General features: G+C 37.6%; 2 protein-coding genes across 4 annotated transcripts in view; both read right to left on the bottom strand.

Annotated features, from left to right (window-relative positions):
• The window catches only part of LOC130648313 (uncharacterized), a 27530-nt gene extending 8964 nt beyond the window's left edge, over positions 1-18566 (bottom strand). For 2 of the 3 annotated variants that reach the window (XR_008982929.1, XM_057454354.1), the window contains exons 1-2: positions 18330-18566; positions 17927-17975 (exon numbers count right to left, since the gene is read on the bottom strand). Coding sequence is in view for 2 of the 3 variants with exons in the window: in XM_057454354.1 (XP_057310337.1) it covers positions 17927-17975; positions 18330-18559 (279 nt within the window). In the remaining variant the exon portion in view is untranslated. Of the gene's footprint in view, positions 1-17301; positions 17976-18329 lie in introns of those variants that run through there. The other variant, XM_057454353.1, reaches the window with a different exon arrangement.
• Positions 896-4600, bottom strand: LOC130648314 (uncharacterized). The gene is made up of 2 exons (XM_057454355.1): positions 4194-4600; positions 896-1224 (listed from the first exon to the last, which is right to left on the bottom strand). Exons 1-2 carry the CDS (start codon positions 4598-4600, stop codon positions 1209-1211), a joined length of 423 nt encoding a protein of 140 aa, XP_057310338.1. The 3' UTR covers positions 896-1208.

Genomic DNA, 18566 nt, shown 5'->3' with positions numbered 1-18566 from the left:
CAGCTAGCCCAAACTTCTGATCAACCAAAAATCGCTCCCCATCCACAACCACTTGACGAGGAACAACATGAACAAAATCCACAACATCCTCTAGTTAAGGAAAAAGTTGCTCATTACATTAAAAAACGTAGTAAGAGAGAGAGATATTTATTTAACAGTAGTAATCACATAATATATACAAAAAATAGTTATACAGATGTCAAGTGATCCTACTATTTTTGTACTGACCACCTGCCAGTACAAAAATAATACAAGGGATGCAATACCAGAGGCATGCAAACACAAAAAAACAAAAAACAATGTATTGTATGCAGATGATTTGGTTCTCATAGCAGAGTCGATGGAAGAATTAGTTGAAAAGTTTGAGAAGTGGAAGAAAGGACTGGAAGATAAAGGGCTAAAGGTAAAGACAACAAAGTCTAAAGTCATGATTAGTAGCATTGCAGCCAAGTGTGACCTTGTGGTTGGAAAGTGGCCTTGTGGAGTTTGCAGGAAAGGGGTTGGTATAACTCAATTTTTTGTCAGACTTGCAAGCATTGGGTACATAAGAAGTGCAGTAGTATTAGTGGAAGGTTAAGAGCCGACATTCAGTTTGTATGCAAGCGTTGCAAAGGTGAGATTATAGAGAATGAAGTATTTCCAGCTTTAATGATGTACAACAGTGCCTCGTTAGAGATAGTTGAGAACTTCTGTTACTTAGGTGATATTTTGGGCAGTGAAGGGGGTGTTGGAAGAAGTGTTACTTGCAGGATAGGTTCTGCTTGGAAAAAGTTCAGAGAGTTACTTCCTTTGTTGACTAGCACAATTGAGGTAAAAGGTAGGTTGTATGAGGCCTGTGTAAGAAGTGTTATGTTGTAGGGTAGTGAGACATGGGCAGTGAAGCAGGAAGATCTTGACCGTTTAGAAAGGAATGATATGAGAATGGTTAGTCAGTCTGAGAGACAGAAAGAGTTCAGATGAGCTAAGAAGCAGGCTAAGTCTCTGTAGAATTAAAGATGTTATCCAGATAAGAAGATTGAATTGGCTGGGGCACTTGGAAGGAATGGAGGTGGATAATTGGGTAAGAAAGTGTAGAGACTTGATAGTTCCTGGGGCAAAGCCCAGAGGCAGACCAAGAAAGACTTGGCAGGAGGTTATAAGGACAGACTTGATACAGAGGAAGTTGAGTTTAGATCTAACACAGTCTAGATCAGATTGGAAGAGGGTCATTAATATACCCCGTTTAACCCATGCTAGCATGGAAAATGGACGTTAAGCCATGATGAATGATGATGATGATGAAATCAAAAATCATGTGTACAATGTGAAAAAAAATTTAATCAAGTACTTTTTGAGCTCAGAACAACTGAGGGTGATAATTAGGCTATCAGGAGAGGAAAGTTAAAGGATATTCCATGAAGAGATGCACTGGTACCGTATTGAATCAGCACCAAAAGCTTTTGTATGCTGCAAGGGAATGTTTATAAAGCCAAGGGTGGACCCACTTGTACTATAAGTATGAGTAAAGTCAACCTTGAAGGTACTTAGAAGAGCCTCTGGGAGGTTTTTGTGGTACAGATTGTGAAGAAATAATACATTTTTAAGGTGTACCATATCAGAGAATTTCAGTATGCCAAGACTGTTTAAGAGAGGGTTAGTTGGTGTAACAAATTGTCATAATTCTGACTGTGTGTCGTTGGATGATATAAATACGATTAATGAGAGAGCTAATAGGTTGACCCCAGATTTCACTGCAGTATTGAATATAACTGCCAAAATTGCATAGTAAACAGATACGAGTATACTCCGGGGAACATAATGCCAAAGGATAGAGAGTGCTTCATTTGCCCTTTTGAGTTTTATTGCAGCAACACTGATCTGAGATTTCCAACTCAGGTTAGAGTCCAAGAAAATGCCAAGATATTTAATAGCGTCACTAGGGAAAATTCTTTTGCCGTTCATTTTGATCCTAAAGTCATAGTTTACTTGTTTAAGTTTGTGCCTAAACAAGGTATATTCAGTTTTACTTGCATTTAAGGAAATTTTGTTTGCATTGAGCCATTGCGTCAAAAGCTTGAGATCAATGTTGATTCTCTTGGAAAGTGACTTTAACGACTTGTTGAAGCATATCAGATTAGTGTCATTGGCTAAGTGATGGACAAGAGAGTATTTCATAGCATGATGCAGATCATTTATGCAGATAGAGGACCAAGCACAGAACCTTGAGGGACACCATGATGGACAAATTTTTATGTTGAGTTATATATCCATTTATTGATACAAATTGTTGGCGATTTGAAAGATATGATCGCAACAAATTAAGTAGCTTTCCCCTGATGCCGTAATGGAAAAGTTTTTTAAGGAGAATTTCATGATGAACAATGTCAAAAGCCTTATGAAGGTCAATGAAAACACCACAGGCAAAATTACCAGAATCTAATGCATCCATAAGATAATTTTATGCCCAGTTAGAAACTGATATACACGTTTGTATATTAGCTTCTCAAAAATTTTATCAATGTTAGATAATAGAGAAATAGGGCGATAATTGGTGCAATTTGTTTTGGGACCTTTTTTATGAACAGGTATCACCTTCGCAATTTTAAGCTTGAGTGGAAAGACACCAGTTGAAAAAGAAAGATTGATGAGAATAGATAATGGCTTGGCAATTTCAGTTCTGAGAAGAGATAATATTGAATTTGGAATGCCAGAAGGACCAGTAGATTTATTTAAGTTTAGGGAAGAGATGCAAGAGATTATTTCGATTTTACCAACAGGAGATATAAGAAAAAGGAGAAAGGATTACGGTCATGAAAAAAATGTGAGAAGTGCTTTGATGAAAAAGGTATTTTAGCCTGTATTTTGTCAGCAATAGATGAAAAATAGTTATTAAAAGTGTTAGATATGGTAGTAGGGCAGAAATAGTTCATTGTTCACTTCAAGACAAGTGGGAGAGGATGAGTTGTTAGATTTAGAAGAGTTGTTAGATTTAGAAGAGCTGATAGAGTTGATGCCCCTCCATACCTTTCGTATGTTTTGTAGGTTATCACGGAAATATTGTGACAGATATTTATTTTTACTCTGCCTGCACAGGGATACAATTTGATTGCGATATATTTTATGTTGCTTATGGAGAGCAGATTTAACTATAGGATTTTTCGCCTTAATAAAAGAATTATACAGTTTATCACGTTGGCTAATAGATTTGATGAGGTTTAGAGTCACGTTTTAATTGTTTTCTGTTTAATTTTTTTGTGGAGCATATTGGTCCAAAAGGATCTTGGCTCTGTTGAAGAAATTGCGAAAAGAGAGATTTATATCATCAGATCCCACATTTAAAACTTCATTCCAGCTTGCATCGTTAAACTCTTGGACAAAACTTTTGCGCTTAAATTTTTTCCAATTTCTGAACATAATAAAGTTTTTTTGAGTTAGAAATTGTGGTAAATGGTCAGGACACTTCCATGAAGTTGCGCCCTTTTCATTCTATTGGCATATATACTTTATTATTACTACAGAATTAGTGCTAATAGTCTAAACCATGTTCAGGCCTTGCCATGAGCAAATAACCTCCCGAGCAATTAATTGCTCGCGTCAGAGTGTCTACTCGAGCAATTTTGCTTGCCATATTTTTCGCTAAAAAAACTTTACATAGTCTTTCAGGGCACACACCTAAAACGTCTGCCACATTTCCAGTTTTGTCGGACATGTCTGTGGCTCCTTTTGAACTTTCGTCGATTAAAACGTCCGATAGATTTCCGTTTTGGTCGGACACTCAGAAATATTGGATAGTCCTGGTCCTTTAAATCCACAAGCTAGCCTATTCATAGCCAACCTGACCATCCAAGCCAATTCACCGACTCCTGACTTAGTTAAAAACTACGTAGACATAAATCTCTTTTGCCGGGCCCCTTCGTCGTTGGAAACCAGGTCTTACACAAGAAATCCAGCCATGCGGCTCTGAACTAATACGGAGGTGAACGCTGACGGAGCACGGATGAGCAAGTCTGCAAATCTGCACTTACAGGCGAGAACAGACAATTTATCATGGATTTAATTGTAGATAATTTCTTCATTTGACGAAACAATTGGAAACAATAACAGGTTCAAATTCAATGGATTATTTTCTTTATGCCGCAACTGTTATTCAAACAATTTTAAAAACGAAACCCACGTCATCATCATCATCATCATTCTCGACTTAACGTCCGTTTTCCATGCTAGCATGGGTTGGACGGGGTATATTAATGACCCTCTTCCAATCTGATCTAGACTGTGTTAGATCTAAACTCAACTTCCTCTCTATCAAGTCTGTCCTTATAACCTCCTGCCAAGTCTTTCTCGGTCTGCCTCTGGGCTTTGCCCCAGGAACTATCAAGTCTCTACACTTTCTTACCCAATTATCCTCCTCCATTCTTTCCAAGTGCCCCAGCCAATTCAATCTTCTTATCTGGATAACATCTTTAATTCTACGGAGACTTAGCCTGCTTCTTAGCTCATCTAAACTCTTTCTGTCTCTCAGACTGGCATTACACATCCACCTAAACATTCTCATATCATTCCTTTCTAAACGGTCAAGATCTTCCTGCTTCACTGCCCATGTCTCACTACCGTACAACATAACACTTCTTACACAGGCCTCATACAACCTACCTTTTACCTCAATTGACAGGACTCTGCTAGTCAATAAAGGAAGTAACTCTCTAAACTATTTTCAAGCAGAACCTATCCTGCAAGTAACACTTCTTCCAACACCCCCTTCACTGCCAAACATATCACCTAAGTAACAGAAGTTCTTAACTATCTCTAACAAGCCACTAATGTACATCATTAAAGCTGGAAATACTTCATTCTCTATAATCTCACCTTTGCAACGCTTGCATACAAACTGTATGTCAGCTCTTAACCTTCCACTAATACTACTGCACTTCTTATGTACCCAATGCTTGCAAGTCTGACAAAAAATTGAGTTACTACCAACCCCTTTCCTGCAAACTCCACAAGGCCACTTTCCAACTACAAGGTCACACTTGGCTGCAATGCTACTTATCATGACTTTAGACTTTGCTGTGTTTACCTTCAGCCTTTTCTCTTCTAGTCCTTTCTTCCACTTCTCAAACTTTTCAACTAATTCTTCCATCGACTCTGCTATGAGAACCAAATCATCTGCATACAATAACTCCTATGGACAACCTGTTCTGAACTCCATCGACAGCGCTTCTAAGACTAGAATAAACAACAAAGGACTAAGTACAGAACCCTGATGTACACTAACATTTACACTAAATTCATCACTAAGTGAATCGTTAATCCTGACACGACTTCTAGCATTGCTGTACATAGACTGTACCATCTTAACTAGCCACTCATCCACACCTAATTTTCTCATAGCCCACCAAATAACTTTACGTGGCACTCTATCAAAAGCTTTCTCTAAATCTACAAAGGCAAAATAGAGATTCTTTCTCTTTCCTAAATACTTTTCCTGAAGCTGTCTGAGTAAAAATATTGCATCTGTAGTGCCACGCCCTGGAACAAAACCAAATTGCATCTTATCTATATCAGTTCTTTCTCTAAGTAACTTATCAATCACTCTTTCAATAACTTTCATTACTTGATCAACCAACTTCAAACCTCTATAGTTACCCCTTTCTAATGCACCACCCTTTCCCTTGAAACAATTCACTATTACACTCGACTGCCACTCACTCGGAATAGCACCATCCTTTATAATCTGGTTAGCAAGACTTGTAATAAGCTCAACTCCGATATATCCAGATGCTTTTACCATCTCTGCAACAATACCTGATACTCCTACAGCCTTGCCAATCTTCAATTTCCTAATAGCCTCCACTACCTATTCTGTCTTGATCTGCATAGCTGGCCCTTCTACGACATCATCATAAGACAAATTATCCTCGTCCCAATCAAACTCAGTGTTAAGCAACCTCTGATAATGATTCTTCCAAGCTACCCTTTTCTCCTCCTCTGTGCTAGCCAAAACACCTTCATCATTAAGTATACACTTCTCACCTACAATATCTTGATTAGTCTTCTTCATTTGCTTTGCTATCTTGAATACCTCATTGCGCTGGTCTTCCCTTCTTAACACATCTGCAAATCTGTTTCTCTCTGCTTCTGATTTTGCCTTTACACTGCTGTACGAGCGCGACGCTTAGCTTCTAAGTAAATATTTTTACTACCACCTGACTTCCACTCTTTCCAAAGTTTCCTCTTTTCCTTTATACACTGGTCAACCTCATTATTCCACCACCAGGTCTGTCTATGTCTAGCTGGTCCTTTCGTCCACCCACAGGTATCATCAGAAGCTTCTAGAAGACAATTCTTCAAAGTAGTCCAAGTACTTTCAACATTGTCACTATCACATTGACTATTGTAGGCTAACTGCTGAACTTTTGCACTAAATTGTCTTGCTACAATCTCTTCCTTCAGCTTCCAGACTTTTTGACGGGGCCTGTACTTTCCCTTGGCTTCTTTAACACTCTTCAAGATAATATCACAAACCAGCAACCTATGCTGGGAAACACACTCTTCCCCCGATATAACTTTCACGTCCTTCACCACTTTCTTGTCTGACTTTCTAACCAGGAAGTAATCTATCTGTGTCTTACAACCACCTGACTCATATGTTATCAGCCTACTCTGTCTCTTACTGAATGATGTGTTGCAAACCACCATGTCCGTTGCCATTCCAAACTCAAGCAATCTCTCCCCTTCCTTATTTCTGCTCCAAAATCCATAGCCTCCATGCACACCTCTATAACCTTCAGATGACTTCCCAACATGACCATTAAAGTCGCCGCCCACCATGACAAGTTCAGTGTCTCCAAACTTTGATGTGACTGCTATTAACTCATCATAAAACTTATCTTTATCTTCCTCACTGTGTCCACACTGTGGAGCATAAACTGACAGAAAAGTGACAATCCTATTACCTATCAAAAACTTTATCACTATAATACGACTATTAACACGCATAACATCTATATATCCATCACTATTACCAATCCAAAAAAGCTTATACCTTGCCCTCCTACCTTCCATAAATCTCACTGAAGCTCCTCTCCACCTAACTTCCTGAACACAACACATATCAACAGATCTACGTTCTAACATTTCAACTACTTCACCTGCCCTACCTCTCAGAGTACCAACATTTACACTAGCCATCCTCAACCTAGTGTTATCTACCTTGTGATGTGATAGCTGGGTAACGGTCTGACGATGCTCACATCTGACATCTGTCCTACCGTGCGCGACACCTTCACTCCTTAGAGTTCCAGCCCTGTTTACGCAGTTTGTCTGATCAACTATTCTTACGGCCATTAATAAAGAGTTTTGGCAGTGTTTTACAGCTGGATGCCCTTCCTATCGCCAACCATTCACAGACGAGACTGGGTGTTTTTTAAAGTGACACCATCACTATGTGGCATTTCATGGGACTTCCACAATCGCCCCTTTAAACTAAGGTATGGTGGAGGACGTTCAACTCCTCTCTTGTCTCTTAAGGAGACCCTTTACTAAAATGATCACAGGTATTGGTCATCTACCATATGAAGAAAGATTTGATGTCTCTGGAAATTAAGAGGAGATTAAGCGCTGACCTCATAGAAATATTTAAAATATATAATGAATGGGTATGAAAATTTGAACCTGAATAACTTTTTTGAACTGAGTGAGAATTCACTGACTAGGGGACACTCAAAAAAGATATGGAAGCCTCATAGTAGGCTGGATAAAAGAAAATTTTCATTTGTTCCTCGGGTTATTAATGAATTGAACACTCTACCAGAGAAAGCAGTGACTGCCTGCCCCAGTTCTAAAACTACCACTGATGTTGGCCTACTAAAGACGTTATCTGGTAAGTTATTGCTGGCTATTTTTTCAAAAAACAAGACATAAAAAGACATACCACACCAGGCCTATTAAATACAAAAAAAAGTACTTGTGATAAATCATGCCGACCTAGCTTTAATAATTTTTAGGTGCAATTGATACTATAGAAATTAGGGGAAAAAATTAGAACAAGCAAGACTGGGGTTCGAGTTCCCTTATCAATGTTTACCATAATAGCCCCATGTTATACCCAAGCCATGTGGGGGTTAATTGGGGAGATAGCACACTGTGTGGGCCGTTGGATGCGGAGTTGTCTGGTAGTAGACAGGCTAGTCATGTAAAATATGCACATCTAGCTTTAACGCTCTACAGCTGTTGTATGTTAACTGACAACTGGCTAGCCAATTAGCCAGATAATAATGCTGAATGAAATCGGGCCTTAGTTTACCGCCAGCTGCCGGCATATAATAATATATATGCATTTATAAAAACGCAATTATTAGAAACATCAACCGAAATAGCCAGCTAAAAAAAGTCACGCCATCACCACCCCCCCTCCCTGTAACATCTTCTCCAGGGAATACTTCCCCGGGAGAGGGAAAACCAAGATCCTGCCCCCGATGCAATATTAACCCTGAACCCCTCCGAATGATGGCTTCTCTTGTGGTCGGCCGGTACGTTTTTTGCAGCCTTTTGAAAGAAAAAGACGCCTTAAGTGAAGTGTTTATATGTTAAGCGAAAAATTTTGTCTCATAGGCTGTTATTGCCGGCAAAGGAGGTTTAACCCTAATAGCGTTTAACCCCAATTTTTCAAATCAGGGAAAAGACAAGTGCCTATCACAATCTTGTTTAAGCACATACTTGGAAATATTTTACCATTCTCTTTTCATTTTCTAATAGAAGTATAATTATTTGAAAGATATCTTCCGGTTTTTGCACGAAAAAATGGTTAAGTATTGCAAAATCTTGCAAAATTAACAGTGAAATTGGAGAAATCGGATTCGACATATTTCGAAAAGATTGGAATTAATTAGTCGTACATATTTTTCACAGCGCTATTTTGTGCATCCTTTGCCGGCATGAAGTAATGAAGAATTTCTATTAGATCCAAAATGCACATTGACGCATGCGCAAAAAAGTCACGTGTCGTTAAAAATTGACGCATGCGCATAAAGCTCTCCCCACGACCCCACGAAATTCAACTACATCATAAAAAAATGGCGAATGTGCCAAACAGGTCCCGGCTGAAGTCCGACGATATAATCATCAGAAATTGAGTAGAGAGTCCCTACTCAAAAAGTCAATGCTAGTTGGGGGTTTATGTAGATATAAAAATAAACTGGTTTATCTATACATAGGTGAATATTGATCATAGCACATCCGTATTTCATTCTCAACAGAGAATGTTTCACCCCGATCAGACCTCTGATCATGACGGGCGAGTATAATACGTGTAAATCGCACTGCTCTTTCATCGCTTTATTCTATGGACTACTGCCAAGTCCAGGGAATGTTCACTAGCTCCACAGCGTTTCAAGATCCTTCTTCTCATCCTCCGAAAAGCACAAATCCATTGCCCTATGGTAATGCCAGACTACTGGCCCTAAGTCGTACATGTCTTGAGTCTTGAATTTATATGGAACATAGATAAACCATACTGAAAGAGAACTACTTTGTTCATAACTAACATACTGCCTGGCAGTGAGCGGGACTCGATCCGCGGTCCCCATAACTGGGAGCCGCAGGCAAACCCACTACACTACGTGCGGCAATATGTTAGTTATGAACTCAGATAGTTTATCCGGATGGTGTGTATATATAGGTGAGTATTTATCATAGCACATCCGTATTTTATTCTCAACAGAGAATGTTTCACCCCGATCAGACCTCTGATCATGACGGGCGAGTATAATGCTCATGAATAAAGCGATGAAATAGCAGTGCGATGATAGTGGACGCATACTTGATGAGTAGGATAGATACAATTGGTCGGAGACTATCGTGGATGGATAAAATGCTTTGCTGGTGGTGCTATCTGGAATACATTACGTATAACGTAGGCAGCTGCGAATGCTGTAGTTGGACCTTCAAAAACATAAAATAAAAGAAGGGTGTTATAAATTGGAATTAAAACCGTTTATTAAAAAGACTTTTACAGTGGCGTAACGCCTGACAATATCGAGGATATGAATGTCGAAAACCTGGTCCTCAGTAACCATATCCCTACAAACAAGGGGAGGGAAAGGAGATATGTGATTTGGTATTGTGTTTGAGGCAAGCCATCTCCGCTGGTGATAAATACTCTCAAACATATCTACTTCCATGGTGTATCCTAATATTTCAAGGATTCTGCGTTAACCATGTCATTAGATCTTAGTGGCTACCCCAAGTTTTTTGGCCAAGTATTCCCAGAGCTGAACCAAGATAGAGGCTTTGGAAGGGCATTGCTTCAGCAACATAAGTGTTAAGAAAGAACGGCATATTAGTACTGAACTGAAAGAGTGAAGGCAACATCAGAACCAGCTTTCACAAGAAGAAGGTGCCGCAGGGATCTTGTGAATGTACGGGCAATCATCGAATCATAGGCATGGAAGAGTGTAAGTACGAGAAGGTCCCTACACTCCGCTAGCTATCTTAGCGACTCCGATTATGATGATGGGAGCGAACCTCGACCCCAGGGCATCTTATAGCTTTTCTGACCCCAGGACGGCGATACGATCATGTTCGTATCGAACCTCATCTTTACCTTGTTGTCTTTCTCTTGCGACTAGCTTCGCACGCTCTCGTTTATCGATCTTATTCATCTGTTTCTTTAGTACCATATAGCGCTGTTTTTCCTGCTTAATCAGGCTAAATTCGTAGTCCCTTGCAACTGCATTTTCGATAGTCTTGGAGATTATTATTTTATTATTATTATTCATTACAGGTTTACAACTTCAGTATGATATAATATATCTGCACTGTTATCAACGAGTGACCAGCGAGTGAGAGTTAAAAATTGTTTTTGTTTTTAAGTAATATATATAAATTATGAGAATGTTAGAAAAAAAAAAAGAAAAGAAAATAAGAATCAAATAGCAGACTATGAACAAAAAATTAGCAAAAATGGGAATTAGAAAAAATTTGAGTTTAGGATTCAAACTAAGGTAATAGACCTAGAACTCACTTTGTTTCAAAAACTTTTTAAAATTTATCATACTCTTTTCTTCCCTGATATTAGAGGGGAGACTATTAAAAACTAAAGCTCCTTGATAATACGTAAGCTTCCGACCAGCTTCCGTCTTGATGCTAGGTAAGACTAATTTATATCTATTTTCTCTGGTGTTAATCGAATGGCTAACCAATTTGTAATTGCTGTCAACAGTCGTTAACAGCTTTGAGCACATCAATTGCTACTTGACCAATTCTTGCGGGTTTTGATGATGTGCTTAGCTCTTCTCAGCAAGGACTCAAATTTTCCAATCCATGTTTTATTCATTCCACTATATACGTCGTAGAAGAACAGTGGATGGATCATTGAGTTAAAGATGGTTTCAGCAACATTTGGAGAAATTTTGTAACGTATTTTATATAAAAGTTTGTAGGTGAGGTTATACGCTTGTATGTTTTTTTAAGGTGATGGTTCATGTTAAGGTGAGTATCCAGTTGAATCCCAAGGTATTCGTAATAATCTGGTTGGTTTATATCATTTTGATCGATCACAATACTGACAGGGATTGTGGTTTTCGGGTCGCAAAGACGACGAATTCTGTTTTGCCCTTTTTTGGATTAAGAATTAGGCAATTTTCCTTCATCCAATCGTGAATGATATTTGCATCCAAATTTATACAATGTTTAATTTCATCTAACGACTTGCTTGATGAATGTGTCTGTGTCATCAGCATACATCAATACTCGACAATGTTTCAATTTGCACGGTAAGTCATTGATAAGAAGAATAAATAGCAATGGACCCAGAATGGAACCTTGGGGTACACCATGCGTCATATTTTCAGGATCTGAGTATGCTCCATCAATAAAAACAGTTTGACTTTGATTAAAAAGATAACTGCTTAACCAATCAATTTCAGTGCTATTAATACCATAAAAAGGCAGTTTCTGGAGAAGGCAGCCATGGTTTACGGTATCAAAGGCCTTTCTCAAATCCATGAATAGAGCTTCGGTTGTCTTACTTTTATCCACATTGTATCTTATATCGTCAACAAGTGATATAACCGCTTCACGTGTAGATCTTTTTCGTCGAAAATCATATTGGTGCTCACTCAATAGATCTTGATTTTCTAAATAATCGGCTAGCTGGTCGTAGACGATTCGTTCGATGACTTTAGACAACACATTTAGTACGTAAATGGGTCGGTAGTTATCTATGTTTGAGCGATCGCCAGATTTATGCAATGGTATTATTTTTGCAGATTTTTCACAGGTTGGAAATGTACCAGTTTCCAAACTCTTGTTTATCAAGAACATGATAGGTGCAGCTAGTTCGTTTGAGATGTCTTTAATTATCCTACCAGGGATTTTAGTACTCTATTCACCTGATTAATTGTCACTGGTTGGAATTTAAATGATACATTCCTTTTATTAATCGTGCGCATATAATTACTTATGTTGAACAGTTTCCAAGTAAAGTTGGTTATTGATGATTTCATGAGACTTGAACCAACATTGGTGAAAAAAGAGCAAAAATTGTTCGTAATTGATCGAATATTGGATGTTACTGTTCCATTGATTACGAATGTTTTGCTCGGACTTGACGAATCTTTAGTAGGGTAGCACGACTTAATTTGTTTCCAAAAAGCTCTTGGATTTGCTGAAGATTCTTTCAGAACAGCAGGAACGTGGTTTGCCTTTGCAACACGAATGCGATTGGTTACAGAGTTTCGGTAAGATTTATAACTTTCCCAATCTCCAGTAGAATTGGTTTAAAAACGGCGATGATGATAATCACGCGTATTCATTAAGTTTCTGATTTCTCTGGTTATCTAGGGGTTGGATTTTCCACATACAGTTTTTTCTTTAAGTGGCGCATGTTTATTGATTGCGGTTGATAAGTAGTATTTGAATAAATTCCATGCTTGGTTTAAGTCGGTGACAGTTAAACAATTCATGCATGGCATGTTGCAAATTTCATTCTTTAGATCTTCTTTGTTGTATTTTGAATAATCACGTGCTTTGATGTTCTTTTGAGGATAGCGTTTACAGTTTGCTTTTCGGCTGATTCCGATTAGGCAGTGATCGCTGAGAGAGTTAGTACACCAAAGAGTCGTTTATTTTTGATTTATCGGTTGTAAAAATTAAACCAATTAGTGTTCTACTTTCTTTTGAAATGCGTGTAGGCGATTTAATGACCTGACTGTAGTTATACAGTTTAACCAGATCTTTTAAGTTAGAGTGTACTCTTGGGAGATTGTAATCACAATTGAAATCACCACATAAAATTAGAATTTCGGATTACATCCGGGATCTTATTAAAACTGGCGGTCTTTTTCTCTTCTTCTTCTTCTTTTTCTTCTTCTTCTTCTTCGACTGATTTTTTAACCGATAGCCGTAACGTCACGACTTTTAAAGTCCGACCTGGCCCCGCGTCCTAGCTCTTCCGTACCTATCTTAGTATTCGCAAAATTGGGAAAGAATGAAGACTGCGTTACGAATTTAATCACAAATATTGTTATAGACTGGTGTTTTATTATTATTTAATTTGCTATGCTAGATACTCCTTTAAATTTTCATTTCCAGTTATGTTTTTAACGAGGCGGATTTTGTTCAACTAAACCAAGCCCTAGGGGTTAAGGTACGAGTCGTTTCTTTTGAGGGACCGAGTTGGCCATATTGATTATACTCCAGCTTGTTCACCAATCTGCAAAGCGAAGTGTTTTGAAATGAAGAGAAATATTTGGTTGGGTTAGTATAGTTATTTAACTGCCTAAATTTCAGTTCTATCAACGTTTAAGATATTCTCTTTATTGGGTCTATGTTTTCACATGTTAAAATGAAAATATCATCACGTTTGCTAGCCATGCATAGTCTGCTGCACCGGTACCGGAATCGTAGATCGAAAAACTACTGAACCGGTACCGGATTTCTCCGGCTCACAGCTAGTGAACCGGCACAGGATTTTTCAGTAAACTTCCTAATTTTTTGTGTAAAATTTTATTTTGAGAACGAAGACGATAAAATAAGTATTACTAGAAATGGTAATTTTTTATACCCTGAAAAAATCAACTTAGAGAGGTTCTTGCGAAATACATGTTTAATCCCTAGACCGTTTGGAACGTTTCAATAGAATGATTCGTTTCAAAGAAGCAAAAGCCTGGTTTTTATTTCGTGGATACAAACCCTTGCATATTAAATAAGTAAGAGCCTAGATAACAAGACGCTTGACGTTTTCTTGAAGAAACCAGCTGTACTGCTTTCATACGCGGAGAAGATATTCTTTTTCGCTGAAGAATTTTATAGTTTTGATACGGCATCTCGATAAGCAAAAATTCACTATGTCGATTACTTTTGTTGTTGGGGAAAAATTTTCTACTTTTCAAGAATTGAAAACAAAATTACATACATACAAAGAGAAGAATTTTGCTGATGTCTACGTTAGAGATAGTCGAACTGTTAAGCCTTCACAAAAAAGATTGACGAAAATAATAAAACCCGTTGTGTTCATGGCGGAAGAAAATTCAAAGGAAGAGGCTCTGGACAACGAGCTGTTCAGTACGTATTTTGTTTACATTAATTAGCGACCCTGTTTCCAGACCTCTTTATTACTGTGTTCTATAAAACTGTTTTTTTTATTTCTTTTAGTACTATAAAGCAAGACTGTCCGGAACGACGAAGGCTATTTTGCTGAAAGATATCTCTAATATGGCTCAGGAAGCGAAGAAAGGGAAAAGCCGCAATGATTTAGATGAAATTGCAACTGTGTTACGTGATAAATACAGTAAGTGACGATTATATACAGCCCTGTCACTTTGCTTTTATTTTGAGGCCGTCGTTAAGGTTAAAACGACGACGTCATTAGCGCTCACACTGAGATAGTATTTTTGTGTGTTTACCATTTCTCACATTTTTTTCTAGATTCCTCAGTTCATTTATGCAGTGACGTTAACGACAATTTCAAGGGTTTATTTTTCAAGATGAGGAAATGAAGGATGCGTATGAAGCATATCCAGAATTGATTTGTGTTGATGCTACCTATAAACTAACTGAGCTAAGAATTGCAGTTGACATCATGTTAGTGGAAGATTCGATGGGGCAAAGTGAAATTGTTGGAGTGGCGCTTCTTGCTATGGAAGATAAGGAAATATTGTCCTGGTTTTTGGAAACTTTTAAACAAAACAATCCTTCCTCAGAGAATCTTCGTGTGGTTATGGCGGACAAGGATTTGAATGAAAGAGAACTAATAAAAGTTACATTTCCTGGTGTAAAAGTATTAATATGTCTCTTCCACACATTAAAGGCATTTAAAAGAGAAGTCACTGTCGCGAAAATGGGCGTTACTCAAGCGAAAGTTGAATCACTGTTGTCCCTTTTTCAACCAAAGGCGTATGCTAACACGGAGAAGGAATATCAGGCCTTGAAAATCAACTTTCTTGAAATTGCACCAATTCAGGTGAGATCTTATTTCAACGAGAGCTGGGATGATATTCATGAGGAATGGGTCCTGGGCGATAAATCAAAAAGTGACAATTTTTTCAATTCGACCAACAATCGTTTAGAGAGTTTGAACGCAAAGTTAAAGCGCGTGATACATTTATATAGTTATTTTCGCACTCCGACGACAATTAGATATTAATCTTTTTGATGGTGATCTGTGTGCACAGAGATGGAAGTCGTTATATTATAGAAAAAAGTATAGGCTGTTTCGAGATGACGGGATTTCATCAACCGTAAACTACGATCATCTAACTATACAACCATCAGCTGTTTTGACAAAAATGAAAAGATTTCGTGTGACACAATTAATAACCAATAAGGTGGCTGACGTTGTATCCGAGCAGACAGGTGCTATTTTTGATCATCGGGTTGAACAGTTGAAAACATGCTTGACCTTTGGGGGAATGGAAAAGAAGTTTTAATCGCAGAAATCAATGAACAAAGTATGATATGTTTAACTATGTTCTTGTTTAAAATTTGTGCTATTGAAATAACTACATTGTAGTGTAGTGTACGTACTATTCAACAAAGCAATCACAGCCCTTATTACTGCTGAGTTTTTTTTTACAACTGTGTAACTAAAAATATAATATTGATTCTTGAATACTCACATCGTCTGCTTCGTCAACCATATCAGTTCCTCCTGCTGCTACTACAATTACAGGTGAATTTACTTTCTTAAGAAAATAGGTGTTGCTAAAACAACAGCAGCAAAAATGTTTAGGGACCTTGGAGGATCTTCATCCTAAATACTTTAATTTCATTTTTTAGATAAAAAATTGAAGTTGAATATAAAAATGCCACCAAGATTCGTGATGAAAGGAAGACCAAAAGGAATAAGCCAGACCGTCATAGGGTTCTAGCGAAGGAAGAAAGGCGAAACGAAGCTTCTGGCGTTCTGCAAAACGCATATATCGACAAAAAAAACGTAGAGGAAGAGGAAAAAATCAAAAGACTAGGAATTTGCAAAAATCATTTCCCTGATTTAATCAAGGCTGAATTGTGGCTAGCGGAAAACTCCTCGTTATTGGAGAATCAGCCCATAAGGCCACTAGTATTAACCAGTGAAGACAAAGAATTGCAGCAAAATGTATTAAAAGCACTAAGAGACCCAATGGAATTTGAAGATGACGACGAATACAGACAAAGTCGTGAATATTTAATGGAGCATGCTGGATATCAGTTTTTTTTCGTCCAAAGATACCCAAACTGCTCTTAACATATTAAGAGATGAAAAAGGTATAGACATAATGGCGCGTTTCTAGTCGCCTGATCGCTGCGAACGGAGCTTCTCACAATTTTAAAGTTCTAAACTCCAGTCAAGTTTAAACAAGCATTCCGTTATGTTTATACCTTTTAACCAATTGTTGTTTGCGAACTTATCAGGGGCGGATCCAGACTTAAGACTTAGTCAAAATATTGCTGCTGCGCAGCAATATTTTGAATTAGTCTTGAATTTAGCAGCTGGGGGTCCTAGGGGGTGCTGTAAGCGGGTACAAAAATCACCGAAAATTGTCTTCAGATTTATCTAGTTATTAATAAAATTGACAAAAAGAAACGCTAAGCTATAAGAAAATCTCCTAAGAACATTTTTTATAAGAATCAACTCTCCGTCTTACACATCTTATTTTAGATAGATAAAAGCACTAAAATTAACAGGGATTAACTACAATAAAGTGAGACAATTGTGAATATATTTCAATATTTAAAAACTCTTGCTGTTTCTGCCTATATCAGGCTTCATCAGCATGACTAGGTGAATCAAATGATCACACCGGCCATGGACAGCAAAATGAAACACAATCATAACAAAAACAATAAGAATATGGAAAGATCAGAATAATGAAGATGAAATGTACATACATGTGACATGATACATACACACCTCAACCCATGTATTTGTTCAGATATATTTGTTTATTCAAAGGGCTAAACTCAAGTTTCGTTTGAACTTTAAAATAAGAATTACGAAGGGCAGTTTTCTGGTTGCAACTTTCGCATAAGAAAGTTGCAACCTGGAACAAGGGGAACGTAATGATTTGGCTTGAAGTCTACACCAGACTTAACGATACCTTCATAACAAAATAAAGTTTTTAACTGATCTTCATCAGGTAAAATAGATGGGCGTGGCAATATACACTGTGTAAAGAGACTTCGAAACTGTAACAAGCAAATTGTGGGTAAAACGTATTAAATTTTCTCTTTATTACTGTTGACAAGACAAGTATTGATAGAAAAGGAGACCATGTCTTGGGGGTACAGCTTCTGCTTTAACTGCCTCTCCAGGAGAAAGAGTCATATCACAAACAATATGGGAAAGGGAAAATCTGAATAAACTTTTTTCAGATATAAAAATATTTTCCTTTTGGTTTTTAAAAGCACATTGAAAACAAGGGTGATTGGAAAAAAGGAAGGATGCAACAAGAGAATTATCACCTACCAATACCAAGGATGCTGAGCTGTATAGACAGTCTCCTGATGGATTGGATCTAAAAATAATATATTTTGCCATGACCTTTCACTCAACAAACTTTGTTTCCTAATAGCCATTCGAAGAGTTTGTTTCATCACCAACCTTAGCTACTTATCTAGTTCTTGCTTCTAATAACAACACAAATATTAATTGAGAAAGAACTCCTCCACAATGCTGAAAATTCTGTTCAAAGCTCATGTTACAAAAAAAATTAGCCAGCTAGCTAGCTATAGCTAATTAAATATTTTTGTATTTGTTTTTAATAGTCTGTTGTAAAAAGCTCTCCCTCAACTAGCTTTTCGTAGCAAATATACTGAACACCTTTAAATAAATGCAAGGTGTGTTGGAGAGTAAAAAACATACTTCTCACCTTAAATCAATAATTCCTTTATCTTCACACCTCGCCTCAGATGGAATGTATATATCTGCAGCTGAATTCCGATGAAAACTTTTAACAACCAAGGGATAAATATCCCCAGATAACAAAAATGTCCGAGAATAAACATTTTCTGAAAGTTCTTTTTGCATTTTACGAACAGATTCAACATTATCACACTTTAAATCAGTAAGCACCCGCGTCAACATGTCTGCAGCAACCATGATAGTA

The sequence above is a fragment of the Hydractinia symbiolongicarpus genome, chromosome 6 (assembly GCF_029227915.1).
Source record: "Hydractinia symbiolongicarpus strain clone_291-10 chromosome 6, HSymV2.1, whole genome shotgun sequence".
Classification (NCBI taxonomy): domain Eukaryota; kingdom Metazoa; phylum Cnidaria; class Hydrozoa; order Anthoathecata; family Hydractiniidae; genus Hydractinia; species Hydractinia symbiolongicarpus.
The sequence above is the reverse complement of the archived record's forward strand: the minus strand, read 5'-3'. Positions and strand labels throughout refer to the sequence as shown.

Coding starts and splice junctions, on each gene's coding strand:
- LOC130648314 (XM_057454355.1), bottom strand. CDS start 4,600: ATGTTGTACGGTAGTGAGACATGGGCAGTGAAGCAGGAAGATCTTGAC.